Source organism: Gordionus sp. m RMFG-2023, chromosome 1 (assembly GCF_954871325.1).
Source record: "Gordionus sp. m RMFG-2023 chromosome 1, tfGorSpeb1-WG-v2, whole genome shotgun sequence".
NCBI classification, from domain to species: Eukaryota; Metazoa; Nematomorpha; class Gordioida; order Chordodea; family Parachordodidae; genus Gordionus; species Gordionus sp. m RMFG-2023.
Genome location: NC_088775.1, coordinates 52612945 through 52637141, shown reverse-complemented (window position 1 = coordinate 52637141; position 24197 = coordinate 52612945). Strand labels below are relative to the sequence as shown.

General features: G+C 26.8%; 1 protein-coding gene across 1 annotated transcript in view; it reads right to left on the bottom strand.

Moving 5' to 3' along the window:
• The window catches only part of LOC135927181 (uncharacterized), a 49114-nt gene that overhangs the window by 23762 nt on the left and 1155 nt on the right, over positions 1-24197 (bottom strand). Inside the window, exons 3-5 of the mRNA XM_065463136.1 lie at positions 23960-24156; positions 18255-18375; positions 8575-8615 (exon numbers count right to left, since the gene is read on the bottom strand). Coding sequence (XP_065319208.1) covers positions 8575-8615; positions 18255-18375; positions 23960-24156 — 359 coding nt within the window. The remainder of the gene's footprint in view (positions 1-8574; positions 8616-18254; positions 18376-23959; positions 24157-24197) is intronic.

The following is a 24197-nucleotide window of genomic DNA, read 5'->3' as shown; positions in this document are numbered from 1 at the left end:
CCGAAGGCAATATCACTTTTGAAGATACTGTGTGTTTAGCGATCGCGCTGTCTTCATTGGAAAAGGAAGCATAAGCCGACGGAAGGTTCCAAAAACACGTATTTTAGGAATAATAGTTATAATAACATTAATAAATTCAATAATAATAATAATAGTTATAATGCCAACAAATTCAATAATAATAATAATAATAGTTATAATGCCAACAAATTCAATCATAATAATTATATTCCTAATAATTATAAATCTAGTTTTAAACCTAACTTCATACAAAAAAAGTTATATGCTTTCGATGCTGCAAGGCAAACCAAATAGCAAAAGATTGTAGAGCTCATGCCATACAGATGATTCTACCACGGACACCTCGCCTGTCATTTCCTAATAAATCTACCATTGATGCGAAGATAAATGGTTTGCAGTTTACAATAAAATTTGATACCGGTGTAGTGTGATAGATGAAGTTGTCTGGGCAAACCAATACTATCGCCTGCGTATAAACTAGTGGGATATAGTAATATCAAAACCAAAGTCCTGTGTAAATGTACAGTAAAAGTTGAAGTAAAAATCATTTCAAAATTTTTACCTATATGAGTAATTAAAGGTTAGAGTTCTCTTATATTTGGAATGCCTTTTCTTAGAGATTTTGATAAAAACTTCCGGAAGAAGTTCCGATTAATAATATAAATATGAATGTTTCTACTTTAAATACTATTGCTTCGAAATTTCTTCAAATTTTAAAAAAAAATTTAGTAGAAATAAAACTCCAACAAGCAGTTATTCGTATTAAACCGAACTCATTACCGATAGTTTTACCAGCAAGGAAAGTTCTATTTCCGTTGGGTCGAACTACTAAGTTGGACAGACTTTTAGATGAAGGCGTTATCGAGAAGATGGATCCAACAACAACTCCAATCACTTGAGCTACGCCAATGGCTAATATCATAAAAAAAATCGGGTGCCGTGGGGATATGCGGAGATTTTCGTTTAACAATCAACAAATATTTAGCAATAGATAATTCACGATGAACTTTCGTCGATCTGACAAATAGGATCGTGGCTGGTAAAATATTTTCGACTATAGTAAGAGATGCATTTTACAATTCAGAGTTAGTCCAGAATGTAGGGGCCTTTTAGTAAAATCGACTTATGTCGGTTATTACCGCTACAAAGAATCCCATTTAGATTGACTAGCGTCCGATAATATTTCAACGCTTTATGCAAAACCTATTAAAGGGAATTTCTATGGTTAGTGTATTTTTAGACGACGTAATTATTATAGGCGAGAATAATTTTGATCATATAGTTAATCTAGAATTAAGAAGATTTGATAAGCTGAACTGATAGCGACGACGGATAAAATTAAAATTGGAGAAAAGTCAGTTACTTATTTAGGTCATGTTATTGATGAATTCGGAATTCACCCTATAGAATATAAGATTATTGCCATAAAAAATTGTAAAACACTGCCAAATGTTAAAAAATTACGTTCGTTTCTTGAAATAGTGAATTACCATGATTCGTTTATAAAAAATTTACATTCTATTTGTTCGCCTTTACACCAACGAGTAAAAGTGTGAGATGGATTTGGTCAGCTAAAGAAAATGAAATATTTAATAGTTAAAAAATTATTATCAAAAGATACAATAATTTCTTATTTAGCCGATATTCCTGTCATTATTTCTTGTGTAGTCCAAAGATGGTCTAGGAGATGTTATTGCACATTGATTTCTGGAGAAACCGATTGCTTACGCATCGAGGACACTTTCGGCGGCTGAGAAGAATTACGCCACCATTAATTGGGGAGGTTTCGGTGATCATGTTGGCTATCGAGAAGTTTCATCAATATATTTATATAAGACATTTTATTTTGGTTACAGATCATAAACCTTTAAAATATATCTTAGGTGATAAAAGATACCTAAATAAAATAACAAATAACCGTGTAATAGGGTGGGTGACGAAGCTTTTAAATTACGACTATTAGATAATTCATAGACCTGGTAACCAAAACAAATTGCCGACGCTCTGTCCCATTTTTGGGGTAGAAAGAGCAAAAACCAATGAAGTTACAAAAAAATTCGTAGATAAAATCAGAGAATTAAAAATTAATTTATTACAAGATTTATCTTTCACTCGCAGTAAAGTCGTAAGTGAAACAAGCAATGATATCAATCTGAAAGAATTATTAAATTAATTAAAGATCATTGGTATATTGATAATATAAAAAATAATTTCGGAGATTTAAAAAAAATTTATTTTAATTAAAGATAATATTTTGTTCGAAGAAGGATTATTATTTTATAACATAGGAGTAGCCAGGGGGGGGGGGAAGGGGTCAGAGATTTATCACTTTTATCTTAAAAAATAATTTGAAAGAAAGAATATAAAAGTTGATATTTTTTTATAAAACTATTCATCATAATTTATACATTTTTGGAAAAAATCATTTCAAAATTGTTTTTTAAGAAATGGAATATAAGCCAAAGATAAGTCTTAAGACAAAAGTGAAATGTATTATAATTATTAATAATAGATCCATAAAATTACTAAATAATATAATATATCAAATATAATTTTTTTTTAAAGTGAGTAATTTTAATTTATTTATCTTAATAGTTAAATATAATTATAAAACTATTGATAAAATTAAATCATAAATTAAATCAAAAAATAAAAGCACAATATAATATACGACATTTATCATATAACAATCAAGTAATTTTTACCAATATAGCGAATTATATATTTTACAGAAAACTATAAAATATTGATAAGGACATCAGAAAATATCTCTTAAAGACATTGTGGGATGAATAATATGAAGATTAATTTTTAATATCATTTTTTATTTAAAATAAATAGATGGCGTTAAATAATTGAATGCAAATTGTTGCTATATTTATTAATATTGATTAGTAAAATTTGTTAAAATATCAACTGTAATATATTCTCTAACTGTCAAATATGTCTGTAAAAGTGGAATTTTACCTAGTTTTTGTAATTAATTCTATATAATAGAGGAATATCAACTATATGTCTACTTACATTTTATAAAAAAAATTTTTATACTTGTTTGGAATAAAGTATTACCATGCTTTTATATTAATGTATATACAAGTAATTTGTTATACTTTATATAAATTAATAAAAATATATTTCATATTTGTTCCAGGCTTATATTTTTTTTATTAAAATTAACCTCCTATTTTGTAAAAATTATGACTATATATATAGACTAAGGTAAGCCGGGAAGGCCGGGTAAAAGCGGGCCAAAGGCTCGCCCAAATAGGGTCTGGGGGCGAAGCCCCCTATAATTTTTTAATTATTCCTCTCCCCCCCCCCTTTAGGAAAATCCTGGCTATGCCTTTGTTTTATAATGATAGGATTATTAATCCCGATAAAGAAAGAGGTTTTGAATGTTATTCATCAACATTCTATGATAATGGGGATAAAATTATTATGTAGATATTATGTTTTTTGGGCGATCGTGATGCTGAAGATTTCTTTAAATGTTGCAAGAGTTGTCAGGAAGGAAGGCCGGGAACCAGAGAAGTTCTGTCATACAATTGGAACATTCCTACCTGACCTTATGAACGAATACACATTGATTCTGACAGTCCCCGTACCTTGAATGTATTGGTTAATTTGAGTAGACGCTTTCATCAAATGGGTTGAAGTTGCAATTTTAACACATATTAATTCGGCGAGTTTAATAAATAATCTGCGAATTATTTCGCTAGATTTGTGCCTCGCTACATTGTCTCAGATAACGGTACTCAGTTTACTGGATCTGAATTTAAAATGTTTCTTTTTAAAAACAACATAAAGCATTTTAGATCAGCCCCTTATAACCCCAAATCGAATGGTTTGGCTGAGCGTTATATACATATGATAAGGTCGCGTTTCTATATAGAAGGAGATGTAGATTCCGTAAATTTAGCGAATGTTTTAATTACTCCATGAAATACTCCAAATGCAAATACTGGTATATCGCCTGCCGAAATGATGTTTGAGGCCGCTCATTACCACGTTAGATCAATAAAAATTATCTACTAGCGAAAGGACTAAAAACGCATTATGGAAACAAATAAAGATATGAGTCCCGTGAATTTGAAAAGAAGCAAAAAATTTGGATAAACAAAAGGACTGTGGGATGGCATGAAAGGACTGTGGGATGGCATGAAAGGACAATGGTTAAAAGGAAAAGTGCGATATTGTATGATGTTGAGTCAGAGGGTATTGTAAAAAACAAGCATCGACAACTGAGGGATGCTCAAGTATAAGCTAAGGAAATACCAATAACAATAACTAAAGATTTAGACAATGCAGAACATAATGAAAATACAACTCTTAAAAAAAGAGCTTCCAAACCCCCATTAAGATATCATGATGAATTCAATTTGTAGTGGGGAGAACTGTAATGTATTAACTTTAAATAAATTGTATTTTGTTACCTTTATGGTAATATATTAAATATATTAACGATTTTGTAAAAGTTAAATATATATTTTTTCATTTTATTTTACATATACAGACAATACTTTATAAACACCACAATAAGGATTTTATATTCAACATATTTTCGAGGAGACCCATAATTTGAGTTTCATGAGAAACTTCTTAATTACTACATTTGTAGATTGGTGCAGATCTCAGGGCGTAAATGATTTTTGATATATAAGTACTCGTTAATTAAAAGGAATGATACTTGGGAATATAATTAGATAATGCACTAAATTTATACAAATCATTGAGGAATTGCTTAAATATGTTTTAATAATTTTTACTCCCCCATTGAGGGCTCCGAGATGTGTCATCTCATCCCTGTTGATGGCGTGGTATGTGTTTGATGAAGTGGATATAGGAAACATATCTCACGCTTAAGGTGATTGAGTGAAAGACCTGTAATATGTGAGAGTTTATCTACTATGGTGTCAGCAACAATGTCTGTCCAAATACAGGAATTTAAGGTGGGGTTAGACAGCTAGATTGAATTTCCTGGATTATTTTGTGGCCAATGTAAAAGAGATAGGGTCCTACTAGATCTCATTGTTATATGCTTTCTTAAGATATGATTATATTATTTATAAAAAAGTTGGAATAGCTGTGATAATTTTATATTGTATATTCTGAATATTTGTTACAGAACAAAGGAACAAAGGAACAAAGTGTTGTTGTTTTAAAAATTAATATTGAGATAAAATTTTAAAACTATGTCATCGGGAATGCCATTTGATCGAGATGAGCGAACATTTCTACGCTCCAGGAATGCTAATCTGTAATTGGACTAGCAACAGGAATGAGGAAAGAGATTTCTTGATATATGTAGCAATGATTTTATAAACAGTTCTTCGGAGAAGGATCTTCTGAGATTGGACAGATTTCTCCGTCCTTTTTTTAATGCTATTAGACTTTAACGAAAGTAGAACCATTATTTATATTTATTTATTTCTATAACTCATTTAATAAGTATCAGTTTTCATTGACATTTTATTCAGTATAATTAAACATAAGGTGCAACTTAATTACAAATGGCGATATATTATTACACGTTAAGAGATTGATGTGTACATAATACATTAGGAAGTTAAACAACACCTATTATATTAATCGTAAATATATATATATATAATCATATCTAACTGTCAAATATAATATATAATATGATAAAATATTACAATAGATTACTTCTTTACTACATTTCCCCCTACGTTAATAGAGAGATGTCTATATCTCTTCAATCATTCGTTTCGGGGGCTCATGTGTCTGCCCTCGCCTTGGGGTCTCACACTCTCTCTGATCCCTGTCAGCGATCACGCGCTCCGTCGTATCTTATATTAAACGGTCTCTTAGCTGGTCAGCATGCTTCCGTATTACACGATCTGGGGTCTTGACTACATAAGAATATAATCCCTTTCTATCCTGAATCACCCCTTCTCTCCAACCCTTAGCGCTTTCATTCCTTACCCACACATGCTGACCAACGTCAAATTCCCTAAAATTGGAATGTGTATCATGTTCTTGATTTTGTTTATCATTGGTTTTATCAATCTCCTTTCCCTCCTCTGGTCTAGCCCATTCTAGATTAGTTCTTATTTGACGACCGAACATAATCTTCGCTGGTGACCTACCCATTGAACTATGTTCTCCCAGCCTATACGCTGCTACCGTTTGAGTTATCGCCTCTTGCGGGTCATTAATTGATTCTCGACTGGCATAATACCTCCCTTTTAAGGTTTGAATGGTTCGTTCCGCCTGCCCATTAGTCTTCGGGTGGTACGGCGTTGAGCGAATGTGGCAAATGTTGTTTTCTTCACAAAATCGCTTAAATTCTATTGAATTGAGGTCCATTATCCGTTACAAGGCTTTTAGGTACCCCAAAGGTAGCAAATCGGTCGGTGTCCAGTTCTTTAGTCTTAACGTTGCGTCCCAAAATTGGAACCAACGTTGTATAGACCCATTAATTTGATATTTTTCTAACTTATCAATAATACTAGTATTTTTGGACTGAGGCATAATTTATAAAATTAATAACTATTTTCATACTTGTTTTAATTAGAATATTAGAATCCACGTCGTCGCCACTTTAACGAAAGTAGAACCATTATTTATATTTATTTATTTCTATAACTCATTTAATAGGTATCAGTTTTCATTGACATTTTATTCAGTATAATTAAACATAAGGTGCATAATTACAAATGGCGATATATAATTACACGTTAAGAGATTGATGTGTACATAATACATTAGGAAGTTAAACAACACCTATTATATTAATCGTAAATATATATATATATAATCATATCTAACTGTCAAATATAATATATAATATGATAAAATATTACAATAGATTACTTCTTTACTACATAGACAAACACCTAATATAATAGGAATGATAGAGGCTGGAAGAATTATATTTAATAACCTGATAAGGTTCCATAAAAGTGCTATACCTGGAATATGAGGTTTCAGGGTATATTGCATGAAGATATCACGAATGCTATCTAGGCCTCCATAAAGTGTTTTTAAATAATCTAACAACTTTAATTATCTCAACGATGCTAATTTCAGAAATTGTATTATAGTTTTGTTTTGAAAACTCGGGGTCGCCTGAGGGATATTTTTATAACAGAGCATTCCAGCGTGGACTCATTGATAGAGCAAAGAAGAAGTCATAGAACAAAGGATTGAGTTTATACTATACTAAAGCTATTTTTTTTGAACTATTCTGGCCCTACGAACAGTAGGAAGTGATTTAGGTTGGTGAGTGTGGAGTGAGGAAGCTAGTATGCTATCAGTACTTTAGAGGGATATTGAAGCCTTAATAAATTTGGATAAAGGAATGGTTTTTTCATTTGTAATGAGTGAAATTGATAAAACTTAGTAGAACTTTTTAATTTGATGGATTCTCTGGATTGATTACAGTTAAAAGGATTAATTTATTAAAGGATTCCGCAAAAGAATTAGGTGCTCCCTGAAGAATACAAGAGATAATTGGAATGTTGGGCTGGGATATAAATTATCGGGCCCAAAATTGTGGGTGGTGCTGTTGTGTTTATGATCCATCAGTTACAACTGGGGGTAAAGATCCGATTATTAAATATAATAGGCTGAATGAAAGAGGATATAGTTGATAGCCCAGATCCTCGGAACCTAGAGGAAGAGTCCGTGAATTTGTTAGTTCCTTTGGTTTTAATTGTAAATTTATTGCAGACCAAATATTATTTGCCTTTACAATATACAATTTCTACTTCAAATTCTTATAGAATTAAATATTTAATTAAACTTTAAAGGATAATAGGGATTCTTATAATTTTAATATAATCAATAAATTCTAGATATTGTTGTTAATTTTCCAAGGCCAATTCTCAATCTTAAAAACTTTAAATAAAATACAGCTAGGCTGGATGATTTGGTTTTATCATTTTAGTGAAAACTTAATATTGGAAAACATATTATTATTGCTAAATTTTTATTGTAATGAAATTGTCAACAAGATTAATTTAAAGAAATTTGTTTTTAGATAATTTATTCAAATAATATGATTTTTAATATTATTTTAGATACTATTAAATTATTCAAAGTTGATGTGTGTTATTATAGTTTAGTGTTACTTTATTTTATAATTTTAAAAATATCTTTTGAGTAATATTTTTATTTAATAAAAGAATATTATTATACTTAAAAATTTATTAATATAAAACTAATATATTTTATAAATTTAATTTAATCTAAAAAAAATTTTAAAAATGTCTCATTTTTCTTTAATAAGGTCAAAAAGATATACTTAAGTAGATTTAAATACCCATACATTTAATATCGTTAATATCTTAAAAATTACTCAACCAAAGAAAGCAAAATTTGGTATAAATAATCTAAATAAATTTAATGAAGCTACTGAAGATTGCAGCTCATTATAATTAATCGTTTATGACAAATCAATTTTAACAATCTTTGGATGTCTACACCCCACCTGAGTATTGAAGTTTCAAGATATTACATATTTATCTATTTATATTTTTAAATAAGAGGAAATGATTATTTAAGATGTTTTTATATAAAATATAATACCTTTTGGGTTTGAATGAACCTAAAATGGTTTTGAACTTCTTCTGCTCGATGAGACAATGTATGTGATCGTTTGAAAATGTAATAAACCAATATGCCAATAAAATATTAATTGTAGATAAATTTATATAAGAATAAAAATGTTAAAGGGATCATTTCCTGAATGATGATGTTTAACGATAAACTTTAATGATTTTTTATGTGTTTTATGTTCATTTTTTTAAATATTAATATTGATTTGGTTGTTTTTATTTTATTTTTTTAGAAATTTTTAAAATAATTGACAAAGGAGAGAAAGAGACTGAAAGTTGACGCGAAAAAATATTTCGTTTTTTTTAAAAAAATTTCTCTATTTTATAACTATAAAAACAATATTATTAAATATCAAAAATATAAAAATACGGAAGTGCTATGAAAAGAATATATAATATTTTCCCTAAAAATTTTGAATTAATCGTTCTATATTTTGTCTATCATGACATTATATAAATAGAATTATATTTTTATTTGTTAACTAATCTAAAACACCTAAAATCCTTGCACTCTAACATATTCTTGGGGTCGTCACAAATGACAGCCCAAGATACGATACCCGGGATTAGAAAGCCCCTTATACATGAGAATTATAGTGAACAAACTGATTTTAAATTTCTTAATAAAAAAACTAATAGTGCATTCATTCAGTTTAGTAGAGAATGAATCATTTTAAAAAATGAGCTATCATATAAATAGCCATTCTACATCAGCGATGGCTGGGATATTATCAATTTAGCTTTGGATATGATTCATTCCCCATCTCTATACATGGGAGGATATATCATGACTCATGATATCCTTCTTATAAGATTTTAAATTAAAAGATAATATCATAAATCACGATAATGGCCCTAACGTAGTCGAAGCATTAATTAAAATATATTATGATTTGAATTATCAGACTATTTTATACGGTCATCGTTGTATGGCCCATATCTTAAACTTAATTGAGGGATTTATATTTTTGGAGAATAAATTATTAAATATAGAAAATTTAGCTTCAAAATTACATATCTCACCAAATTATTGCAGTCATATCAATCTTTAATGGGTCTATAAAAATACTTCTTCCTGTTAAAACAAGATGGAACAGCATATATCATATGATAAAAGCCATTAATAAGGTAAAAAATATTTTTGTATATTTATTATTTCCAGTTTTTAATTTTTTATATTTATTTACAAATAATATTTTATTTTATTATTTTTTTTGTGCAATAATAGAATTGTAAATATATATAGAAATAAAATTAATATTAAAATTAACGTATCAAATATAAAATAAAATAAAACAATATTATATAAAAACGGAGGTGAGACTACAAGTTCCCAGAAAACATGAGTAATTATATTTTAAAATAGTGATTTGTAGGTTTTGTTTTAAAAAATAGAATTATTTTTATTTATTATTTATTTACATAGAATATCAACATAATATTACATCATAGTTAGCTTGGTTTAATTGAAATCGATTTGACTAACGAATTTCTAACGCCATTTTATAAAATAGCTGCAGAAATAAGCACATAATCTCCAGTAATAGGGATGATAATAGGATAATTAGAAAAATCAGGAGATAGGGAAATCAGATGGTTCAATAAGAGAAAAAAAAACAACAGCCAACATATAATAACATCTTTAAATTTTGCTGCATCAATACTAGATCCTAGGATTACAAATACTAATTGCTAATTTAAAGGAAGATTAGTTATGGGTCTGAACTCCGCATCTAAACTCCTGGTCTGAACCCCGGATCTGTCTTTGGTGGTATATTATAACCAAGCAAATTAACAACACTAGGTTTATTAAAATATTAGATAGCGTTGTAATTTTATCCTTATATACAAAAATAATTAACATTGAGTAGTGTCTGTGGCCGTGGTTCAGTACTTGTATCAAATCTGATAATTCTGGGTTCAAATCCAGTAAAGATCATGTTTTTTTCTAAAGTCAACTAGGTGTTCCTCCTTGAGCAGATGATATATAGAAGATCAAACTCTAACACGAGTTTTAATATGGCTCCAACAAATATGATTATGAAACAAAATAAAATTTTCTTTTTCAATAATTTACTTATTTTTAAAAATAACTAAAGATTATAAAATCTCAAACCCTAATTTAATAAATCTATTTTAAATGACCAAAACAATTACTAAAATTAAAGAAGGTTGTTTTAGTAAGGCGCATTTTTCATGAAATATTAAAGGCGAGAAATAGTTGATATAACGTGGACGCCATGCAGCACATATGAATGTGTAAATAAATATTTATCTACTATTATTTTTAAGATTACTTTTTGCAAGTATTAGAATTATAAGTTTAAAATATAAATCGAAACATAGTTGAGCATATACAAAGTCGATAGAGGTCGGTGACCTAGAACTTTTGTTTTGGAGTTTTCAACCGAATTCATATAATATTTTTGTACACGTTGTCCTACTTAGCTCATATTGCCTAATTTTAAGCTTTGAAAAAATTCTAACAGCCGGCCTGGTCAGAAAATCTTTTTGTACAGCTTTTGAGCCAAGCTGCGTCGATCTCAAATGAATAGTAGGGGTGATGCCCCCCCCCCCAACTATGGGATCTCTTTTGAAATCTTCCACGGGGTTTTTAGTCTCCCAGTCCGCCCCAAGTTTACCCTTAAATAGTATAGGCTAAGTGCTCACATAATTTTATTTCTAATAAAAAATCTACATCAAAAGTTTAGACAAGAGATATTTTATTAAATAATAATTTAGGGACTTGTTATTATTTATCTCTGCAGAAATATAGGTTCCGATATTTTTTGTTTCATGTAGAATTTAAAAACCGGAAATAAATTGAAACCTGAACAAGCACGTACTGACTGTACTGTTTTATATTGAAAATTTTAGATGGAGCTGAGCATTGATTTAAAAATTATAAACACTTTAAAAACTCGCTTTAGGGCTAAAATTCTTTAAATTTATCATTCATATTTAAAAATATATTGGAAGTCCTGAAATCAATCTGCAATAAAATCAAAACTTCCTGATAATTCTTAATAAATAATATTTCATTTTGGTACCCTTATATAATTTTACATCATATAAAAAATTAATTTCTAGAAAGCCAAACCTGGGAAAGCCCCTTAAATATTTATGTTTGCATATAAAAATTATACATTATTTATAAAACAATTATTTATGTAAAGATGTTATCCAAAAAATTTTAAAATAATAATTTCTGGTTATATTATAAATATTAAAATTGCGATGTAAACGACTCGTACTAACTCTTGAAAACTTCCAGGTTTTCTTTATCTCTAAAATATAATTTTATGGTAGTTTAAACCAGTGTTGTTAAAAGCTACTTTGAAAGTAGTGCGTTATCACTACCGTTATTTTACAAAAAAGTAGCTCACTATCGATACCGCTAGAGTTCAAAAAAGTAGCGCACTTATAGCTAGTTTTTTTAAAATATTTTTTTACGTATCTCCATTTCCACAATTAAAAAATATGACTCTAATTTCAAATATATATTTATTTATTTTTTACTGCATCTTAATAATAATAACATTTCCATATTGTAATCCCCAAGTCTAGAGCAACCATCAGATTGTATTAAATTTAATATACATATTTTTTATATAAGAAAAATCATCAAAAATCGAAAAATTTATCAATAGTAGGTTGCTTTTCGATCTTGCTAGGGTAAGTCTAAAATAATAATAGTAATAGTTGGAATAAAGATTATACAAGGGATAAGTGAGTGGCCATGTTTGCCAACTGGCCAGGCCATCACCCTTTAGCTTTTTATCTATTGAACCAATTTCTTTCAAAATTGGTAAAATGTGAAAGGATTGAATTAAATATTTTTTAGCATGTTTTGATAAAATTTAGTGGTTAATTTTAATCAAACATCCAGATAATAATTTACAAAATATTGACATTAAATAGATGAGTCTGATGATAAAATGAATGAATATTAATTATTTATTGTAATTTTTAATTTATAATATGTTCTTAACTAATATCTTATTGCAAGTTGAAACATACCATGACTGGGCCGGAAAATCAACATTCACATAAACTAATCTAGCTCAAAAACTATAATAGATACACCTTTGATTCAAATTTTATTTTAAAGATTAAGGATTGTTTAATATATTAAGTTCAAATGTTTTCTCGTTGAAGCTACTAGTCTTGTTTGATGATAAAACCTTCCTGCACACCTTACAATGAAATTTGTACCTTGTGTTAATTTTTTTATCGAGATTAAAATAATTTGCGAATTCAGGAAAAAAAAATTCCATATTATCATCATTTTCCAAGGAAATTATTTTGTTAATATAATCTGTACCAAAACTTCTTCAATATTAACCTCTATTGTCGACATTTTAAAATTATTTTGAAAACTAGTATTATAAGGCAGATTTTTAAATATATTTCAAAATAAATTAAATGATTATGATTTTAGAATCAATTATAAATATATTTTAACAATTATGATACTTTTTAAATTAGTAGCTAGCTACGGCTATTTTTTTTAAATACGTAGCACGCTAAAGCTACCACTATACAGAAAAAAATAGCGCCCTACTTTAACGACATTAGTTTAGACATAATTTTTGTTCAAATAATTTTAAATAGAATAAAGTTTAATCCTTTATATAAGGTAGTTATTAGGTAATTATACCTCTATTATTTAATTTTTTATTTCACCATTAATTTTTTAGCAGGGGTCAACCCAATATGATTAAACTGATTCCTAGGTAAACTATAAATGCCAAGGTAAAGTGCAAATGCTTAGGTAAAAATTTTATACTTATACTCTATTAAGTTTAGTTTCATTTTATTATGATATAAACAAATTATATGAATTATATTACTATACAATATATATTTAAAAATAAAGTAATGGGCCACCATGTCAAATCGATCAAAAAAGGCAAATGGCCGGCCTCTTTTAAAATTGTTAAAAATTTCTGGAATTATTTAGATAGGTATTACGCTAGCATACCTGGTTCCTGAGATATAGGGGCTCATAGGTGCATGGAATCCGTAAAATTTTTAAAATGCTTATATCTCAAAAACTATTTATAGTATATATATATAATATATCATATTGTAGGTAAAAAAAATCTCCTAAGGGTTATCAATAAACAATAAAATTTGGCTCCAATCTGAGCAACTTCCGGTTTACCTATATTAGTTTAGGTGTGTTTTTAAGCAAAAATGGGAGTTTGTTTCCGAAATTTTCTTTTGCTTTTTATTTAGACACCTTTTATAAATATATATAGATGTCAAAACCTTGGTGACTCTATTGACTCTTCCGAATTACATATTTTTGCCAAAAATTGACAAAAAATAGATGGCGCCAATGGTTATAAAATATTATTCTTAAGGAAAATGAAAATAATGATACGTTTATAAGAAATGTGTTACATTTCCCAGTTCTGCCCCCCACCCCCCACCATCCTTAAAAAGTTATATATTTTTTAGATCTACTTTGCTTCTAAAATGAATGACTTATTAGCTCGATAATGTATAACAGCTACAGTAAAAACGAATATTTTATTAGGCATATTATCGATTATATTTTACTAGCATATTATTTTAAAAATAAACTGTTTAAAACGATCTCTCTTTCTGCCTAATATTTTTAACTTGTCCGTTCAGATTAATAAATCAACCCGTCTGCAGCTTATTATTTTATCGTCTGTCTACCAATAACATTCAGGATTTGGAGAGTGCAAAAATATATATTCTAGGTGCAGATCAATTAAAATTTTATTCTATATCACAGATAAACGTACCAAATATTAAAATGTTGTAACCCATTTAATCTACAAAGACATGTGTATTATCTCACCCTGGATGACCCAAAAAAATTTACCATTCAATTTAGATATGTTAATATGCTCTTCATGCCGACAAAAATTAGCAAACATTCCTTATACTTCAAATGACAATGTAGATATTGATTCTCCTCCTTATATAATTAATCAAGAGGCTATTGATAACATTAATATATCCCTACAATCAATAGGGGAATCCCCCATTAAAAGAAAACGCTAATGTGAAAAAAAATATCCAAAGAAAAAAATATATAGAGTAAAAAAAGTTTTAACGACTAAAAATTATACCATTATCTTCATCAAATGATAAAAAATTCGATGAAATTCTAGATACCTTAAAATTCAATTTCCTACAGTTGTGGATTACAAATAAATATAGATTATTAACATTATTTCCATCAAATTAGACAGTAAAAAAAATTGTAAAAGAATTTAATATTTCTATCATATGGCGTTAAAATCAAAAGGTTTAATAAAAGAAAATGGGTTTTTTCAACACCGAATCCCAAACCCGGTAAGACAATAGATTCCGCCACCTTTGCTATTGTTAAAACTTTTTATAGCAATGATGAATATAGTAGTTCGATGCCTGGGAATAGGAATTTTGTTTCTATAACAAAAAATGGTAAAAAGATTCAAGTCCAAAAAAGATTTAGTTTAATCAATTTACGAGAGCTTAAAAGATATTCATTCAAATATTAAAATTGGACTAAGTAAATTTTATTTCAAATATTTTTTAATTTATGGAATGAATATGATTATCTATCTATATTTCTATATTATTATTAAAAATGAATAATAAAAAAATTATACGAAACATATTTATTATTGGAAATTTGTTACATTATTAAGTGTCTATTGGGTATTTGCCCACACTGCACCTCAGTTAAATTAGTATAATTTGAAATTTTTTAGCATGAAAAGTGAAAATATCCTATTATTGGTAAGTTAGCAACAAAATTTAACCATAATTCGTAATTTCATATAGCGCCATCTGTTTTCCAAATGTTGGTAAAAATGTATATTTCGGAAGAGTCGATAGCGTCGCTAAGGTTTTGACATCGTATATATATTTATAAAAGGTTTCTTAATAAAATGCAAAAAAAAAATTTCGAAAACAAACTCCCTTTTTTGCTTAAAAATACAGATAAAGCAATATAGGTAAACCGAAAGTTAAAGACTCAAATTGATTTTTATATATTTTGATAGCCCTTTAGAAATTTTTTTTACCTACATTATGATACATTATATTTTTTTTACTATAAATATTTTTTAAGATATAAGTATATAAAAATTTTACAGATGCCAAAATGGCTCTTTTTTGTACCTAGAGCCCCTATATCTCGAGAACCAGGTGTGCTAGCGAGTTAAAATAAACGGCTTTCTTATCTAAATAATTTCAGAAATTTTTAACAATTTTAAAAGGGGTCGGCCGAATCGTGATCGATTTGATGGAACATTCCAATCATAGGTGGTTTGTTAGTTGTTTAGATTATCAATTTAATATTTTTTATTAGGTTCATCAGTGTCCTTTTGCCAATACATCATTTTTTTTATTTAATAACTGATGTTGACAATAATAAAATATTATGTAAGTGGCTTCATGACAGAAATTTTATTGGGGCCAAATTCCTATAAAATCTGCCCCTATCCCTTAAAAAAAATTTGCCGTTGGCTGCGATATTAATCACCCATTAATATTATAACCCCACGACATTCATTAAGATATAATGAGCTATCATTTATAACCTCCAGACAATTCTAATTAAAATTTTGCAAGGCTCATGATTATTTAGACCAGGTATAACAAATAAACATTAGTTGATGATTATCAACCATTTATTACTAACCGTATCTTAAATATTATCCATGAGCGTGTAAAACTTCCTTTACCTAAATGCTGTCTGAGAATGAATAAGAGATAAATATCTTTTAGTAAATTTATAATAAAATTTATCATTAATTAAAAAAAATCCAAAAGTAGTAAGATTTAAAATAACTAAATTTAAAATTTCTCTAGAAAGCATCATGCAGTCCCGTCTAATGGCTAGTAAAAACTAGGGCAAAATGACTTGAATAAATTTTAATAAAAATATCTATTCATTTTATAAATTTTCCGATACATTCTTCCTTTAAAAAGAAACTGGCAAATGAGTCTAAGATTGGCAAATGAGCCTAAGATTGGCAAGAAGCCTATATGCCAAAGATTCAAATTAAATAAATATGAAATGATTTTACCCTATATCGATGAAGATATTCCTAATAAAATATTTAAAAAATTTCTTAACTATGTGAATACTTTATCCTGCAGTATTTCCTTGTGTGAAAGGGACTTTCATCAAATGATTTTGATCAAAGTAGTTGTCAGATATGGAACGAGTTAAGAGTAAATAATACATAAATAGTAATGGAGTTACGATATAGGAATGAATTCCAGTCCACCTATCAAAATAAGGAAATGGATTCATCGCGAACGAATGATATCTTTCAAAGAAAAATACAGCTCAAAAAATAAAAGAGTTGAAGGATTTATAGAAATTTTTTTGATTTATATTTATATATTTTTTTATTTATATTTATATATTTTATGATTTATATTTATATATTTTTTAATTAATACAGATGTCGGTGGTATTAAATTTCAAAATATAATATAAATAGGGAATTTATTCATATTCGTATTTAAAAAAATTAATTATATATATGTCATAGTTTTTGATATATAAAATCTCCCAGCCTAATTTTTAAGAAATTCACCACTGCTTACAGCCCTTTTTTGTTAAGTTTAAACATAAAGCTTATCTTAGATCATTCAAACACACCCTCTATATCTGAATATTCAACTGCTATAATGGCCATAAATTCAATTTAACACATATCGATTAGCCATTGATTGCTTTCAAATTCTCCTCACAATTTTAGTTTAATAACAAATTCCCATCAACTTTGCATAAAGCTTCTGCAAGAGATCGTCATCATCAATTATTTGTGGCATCTAAAGATGTGCGCCGACTAGCATTGAAAACCTTAAAAAAGTACAAGAAATATCAAATATTTGTCCTATCCATTTTTGTCCTATACATTTTAAACTTTTAAAAAATATCACTTTAGCCAATATTAATCTGTTCAATATTAAATATATCAAAATTAAATAAAATAATTGACATTTTATATTAAAATAAATTGATAAACATTTCTATTTACTTAAAAATGAAATATCATTAAGCATTTTTACGCTAAATGTAACAGAAATTATATTTTGGATTAAATTTTTATAATTTTGTTATATCTATGTAATGTAATAAAAAAAAATACAATATTCAAATTTGCTATATTGTTTCACATTATTAAATTTTTTATATTATAAAAAATTAAATCTCATAAATTATATTCATTTTTTTTCGCGTGGTTATGAACGACGGATAACATTAGAAGATGTTTCTCTATAAATATGGTCGTTAAAAATAAAATAGGAATCGCACCCCCCTCCCCCCATTTTTAAAAAATATAGTTTATAAAGAAACGAGATTTACTGGAAAACTTTTATATTTACTGAACAAATAAATTTTTTACTGATCCATTTTTTTTTAAATTGATCAAATATAATAATGATCTATTTTATATTTGATACTAATATTATATTATTTATACAGAGTAAATATTATATTTAATCTGATAAAATGGAAAAAAATGGTTAATCAAAAAATAATTAAGGTTTTAATTATTCGCCTTTTCTACCTTTTAAGAAATCCGGATAGATCGGATTAAAAATCCACTTTTTCCTTTGATTTAAAAGGAATTCAACATAATATATATATATTGCACAAACCTTTAACCATTTTTTGTAATTGGTCTTGAATAATTTCTTTAGCTAATAGCTCTCTTTGTCTCAAAAATTTCACGCAATCTCTCCGATATTTACATTTTTTGAGTCTCACCTCATTACTCATCTAAAATCAATGTGTAAAAAAAATAGTCTTTAAAATAAATAGATAATAAAGTTAAAAATTATAATATTATCAAATTAAATTAAATATAGTGAAAAATAATATATTAATTAAAATCTAAAAAATTATAAACTATATTTAATATTCGATTAAAAAATATAATGAAAAATAGAAGGGGTAAATAATGTTAAATCAGTTTAGGTTTCGTACCGCCTTTACTATTTTTTAGTTATAATTAGGTATTTTGTCGGCAAACTTTTCGCTAAATTTCGCTTAACCTTATAATTTGTATGCTCAAATATTAAGCTTAAAGTTTATATGCTCAAAGCTTAAAGTTTATTTATCTCAATTGGCACAGTATAAAAAAGATGCTTTACTACATTTAATTAAGCCAAATTACAGTAAAACTAGCCTTTATAATTCAATAATCCATAAATATTATTTGCAGCTCTTTATCTTCAATTGGCACAGTAAAAAGAAGTTCAATATATAAGGTATATTTTATTCAAAAAATGGGTATATAAATTAACTATAATTGTAGATGCCAGTATCATCAAATTTCAGAATACATAAATATTATAATGAGTCAACCTCTTACTGTGTATGCTCAAAAGAATCATGTAAGGGGAAAGGTATTCTCAAATATAATGTATTTAGTATATCCAAAGAGTGTACTGGTAGATAAAATATTTTTAAATAATATAAATTAAATGTATTAAAGATCCTAATTGCTACTTGCAAAAATTTAAATCAACATCAACACAAAGTTTATGATAAATAGAAATATAAAAAATTTTAATTTATTTAGCTGAAGATATAAATTCCATAGATAAATTTACTCAGACCGAAGGAGTAATTTATATTTCAAATGAATGTCAAAGTAAACTTTTATCTACATTTATATTCATTATCCTAAAACAAAGCTAATAAAAACTCTGCCTTGAATGATAATGAAAACTTTGCTTTTCATGATAATGAATCTCTTTTAAGTAAAATATAATATTACATACTAATCATTATAATAAAAATTTCAGCACCTATTAATGAAAACTCTGCCTTGAATGATAATGAAAACTTAGCTTTTCATGATAATGAATCTCTTTTAAGTAAAATATAATTTTACATACTAATCATAATAAAAATTTCAGCACCTATTAATGAAAACTCTGCCTTGAATGATAATCAAAACTTTGCTTTCCATGATAATGAATCTCTTTTAAGTAAAATATTATTTTACATACTAATCATTATAATAAAAATTTCAGCACCTAATGAATTTATTACTGATAGAGCAATTTAAGGTACTTTAATATATTATTAATAATTTATATTCATTATTTTTAAACAAAGCTAATTATCAAGAGAACAGTAAAAAAAAGTGCCCATATAAATTTATTACTTCTAAATTTAATAATAATTTAATATATTCTAATAAATATTTATATCTTCGTAATCGAGAACATTATTATAAATGTCGTTTACATAACTGTAAAGGAAGGGGTGTATTAGGTACTCATTTTACAATGACTAAGCAACATAGTCATGATAATGATGAAGAGTATTATGAACTTTTACTAACAGTAAATGAATTAAAAAATCAAATAAAATTAAATAAATATTTAAGTTTACATAAAGTATATAAAAAGGTTATGCGCAAAAGGAAATTAGATTCCTTTGCGATGCAACACCCTAAAACCTTACCGACATTTTTGTCAATAAAAACAATTATGGCGCGCGTTACTCAATCAACGCGGCCATCGTTACCTCGCACAAATGCTGATATAGCGTTGCTTGATGAACATAAAGTTACCTTGAATAATAATAATTTTTTAGTTTGTAATGATAATAATAAATTATTTATTTTTTCTACTCGTAGTCTTTTATCTCACCTTTGTTGGGCAGATAAAATATATCTAGATGGCAGGTTTAATGCCTCCCCTAAATTATTTAAACAATTTTATTCCATAAATATTATTATAAACAATACTTTAATTGTTTGCGCGTATATTCTTTTACCAGATAAATTTAAAAATACAAATATTCGAATGTTTTATTTATTAAAAAATTATTGTTTATCATTAGGCTTAATTTTTTCGCCACCAAGTGCAACAATAGATTTTAAAATTGGCGTATTTTTAGCCCTTAAGGAAAATTTTCCTAGAATTATTGTAAAGAGTTGCTACTTCCATTTCTGTCAATGCATCGCAAGACGCATTCAGGAATATCGCCTGACCCAACTGCGCAGACGAAATCCTAATATTTATAAATTTTTTCGTATTATAATGGCCATCCCATTTTTATTAGAAAGGGATGTGCCATCTATAATGATTGAGTTAATTCGCCAAGCTCAATCATTTCAATTGAGTTCTATTTACGATTTTTTAAATTATTTTGAAAATACTTGTTAACAGTAATGCCAAGTTCAAATATGAAATGTGGAACACATTTGATGTTAGAGGGGTAAGGATGAATAACCACGTGGAAGGCTTTCATCGAGCTTTAAAGGAATACGTTCCTTATCCTCACCCCAACATTTATTTATTTATTGATATCATAAAAAATAAAGAGCAGGATATGGATCTTGTATTAATGCAGTGATGGGCGAAAAGTTTCCGAAAGAAAAAAAAAATATATCATACTAGATGATAAGATAAGAGAGATAATAATCATATAATGTGGAAATTTGTATAGCCCTATTGAATATTTGGGAAAAATATCATGATATTTATATTCCAAAAAATTTACTGGCATTTAGCCCATTTTTTTTATATTACTATACTGGTGACTTTTTTACCCATCATCTAACTCTATTTGTTTTATATTTTTTATGATATCGGTAAAAAAATATCATTACTGTTGATCCAAGTTATTTTATTGTAGTTGGGTTCGGTTGAAGTGGTATATGCCAATTTCAAAATCTATGTTATGTTCCTCAACTAGGGCTATATCATCATTTGTGGAGAGCTTTTTAACTAAAAGTTCATAATACTACTAATCATAATTATCATTCGAATGCTAATAGTACACTAAACCCTTCCTCCATATATTTTTTTTATCAGTTTATATAACTTATATTTATTGTCGATATTTTTTTATATATTATTTCAATTCAAAATAATCATTTTTCATATTGTAATACCCTACCTATCATAATCGTTTATACTATTGTTGCGTGCACCATTAAAACATTATTTTTTTATTTAACCTGATATAATATAATTAATTAAATCCTTATAGAATACTTTATAATATTGTCTACGCGAATTTTTAGAAAATTTCATAAATAATAATTGAATGTTCATTGTCAAATTATGCACTTGAAATAAACATAAATTTTGTATGTATCCATAGTTATATTGTATAAATACCTACGGTAAAAATTTTATATAAGGAGTTCTTAGTAAGAAAAAAGATTAATCATCAGAAATCTCAAAAAAATTAAAATATATACATAGAAACATACTGTAAAAATTTTATATAAGAAGTTCTTAGTGAGAAAAAAGATTAACAGTCCCATTAATCATCAGAAATCTCAAAAAAATTAAAATATATACATAGAAACATACGGTAAAATATTTATATAAGGAGTTCTTAGTAAGAAAAAAGATTAATCATCAGAACTCTCAAAAAAATTAAAATATATACATAGAAACATACTGTAAAAATTTTATATAAGAAGTTCTTAGTAAGAAAAAAGATTAACAGTCCCATTAATCATCAGAAATCTCAAAAAATTAAAATATATACATAGAAACATACGGTAAAAATTTTATTTAAGGAGTTCTTAGTAAGAAAAAAGATTAATCATCAGAAATCTCAAAAAAATTAAAATATATACATAATAACATACTGTAAAAATTTTATATAAGAAGTTCTTAGTAAGAAAAAAGATTAACAGTCCCATTAATCATCAGAAATCTCAAAAAAATTAAAATATATACATAGAAACATACGGTAAAAATTTTATATAAGGAGTTCTTAGTAAGAAAAAAGATTAATCATCAAAAATCTCAAAAAAATTAAAATATTTACATAGAAACATACTGTAAAAATTTTATATAAGATGTTCTTAGTAAGAAAAAAGATTTACAGTCCCATTAATCATCAGAAATCTCAAAAAAATTAAAAAATATACATAGAAACATGGTAAAAAAATTATATAAGGAGTTCTTACTATGAAAAAGGATTAACAGTCCCATTAATTATCAGAAATCTCAAAAAAATTAAAATATATGCATAAATCTGAGGAACGAATAATTTGATAAACCCCTTTACCCTCAAATTTATTTTTATTTCCTAACCAGCGACAAGCCTCATGAAATTATATTCAGAAAACGATGCAAGTAAATGGCTCCTAGTTCTACAACTCTTGGTTATTTTTTTAGAATAAATATTACAAAAAAAAATCTATATTTTTTTTATTAAATAGATAAGGTATATCATGTTATTTAAAAAATATATATATATTATTTTACTATAGATTCATTAAATATATTAATTATATTAATCAGGGTTGGCAAATTTTCAGAAAATTGTATTCGGATACAGATACTTTATACAATTTTGTATTTAAGATACAAGATACTTTGGAAAAATTTCAATAAGATAAGATACAAGATACTTGTATTTTTTTAAAAAAAGGTATCTAAGATACAAGATACTTTTTAAAAAAAAACTTTAAATAGTCAAAATCATAAAATAAATTGTAGAAAATAACATATTTATTATAAAAGATAATGCGATATTCCATTTAATATTTATATAATTAGTAAATAATAATAAATCAGCATTATTTTTTATATTATTAATTTTTCAAATGATTTATCGTTCAATCTTTGATGATTTGGTCTATTAACCATATTAGCAAAGCTAAATAATTTTTCAACGGGGGCTGAGGAGGGTAATATTGTGTTATATTTAATAAATATTTCTTCTATATATTTATAACTATTTAACATATTTATACTACGCCTGTCATCTTTCATATAATTTAGGACCTCTATTTCAATATCATTTATTGAATTATTAGAATTGGATGTGGTACTTTTAAGGCAAAAGTAATCATCATCTTCATCAATTGAAGATTTTGTTGAAGTATTAATTTCAATATTATTTTTAAAAACAATTAAAACTTCATGTAATAACAAATCCTGAAGGTATTTTTTCTCTTTTTCACCATCAATCCAACGATTTTTAAATTAGGGATGAGAAATAGTTGCCAACACTTTTAAAATGGTTATTAAAATCATATATATTTTTAAATCTTTTATTTAAAGAATTTTCTATGGCAATAGCTAATGGTTTGCAAAATTGTAGAATGGTTTGAATTAAATTTGTAATTTTTTTTAACGACATTTAAAATTGGAGCTGATTCTCCATAATAGCAGTTGATTTCACTCTGTATTTTGTCAATAGCTATAGCCAATGGGGCCATTATATTGCAATATTCTTCTAAATATTGAATTTCAATATCTCTTAATTTAGGAAATTCTAATTTTTGACATAATTTAGGAAGTTCGCCTTTAAATTTGAATAAACTATGAAGACTATCATACAAACTATTCCATCTAGTGCAACAAAGTGTAACTAATTGTTTTCCTAAAACTGCTTTGATAAATTCTGCAGTTTTAGACCTATTATTTGCATTCCATAGCTTAGTACATTTAGCTATTGCAGGATGATGAATTTTAGAAATGTTAGGAGAATCCTTAATAGCTCTCTCAACATCTGTTGTGGCAATTAGACTTATCGTATGAGGCAATGTTATTGAGGCTTCTTTAGACCCTTAAATAAACAAATAAATAATTTTATTTGAATAAAATTTT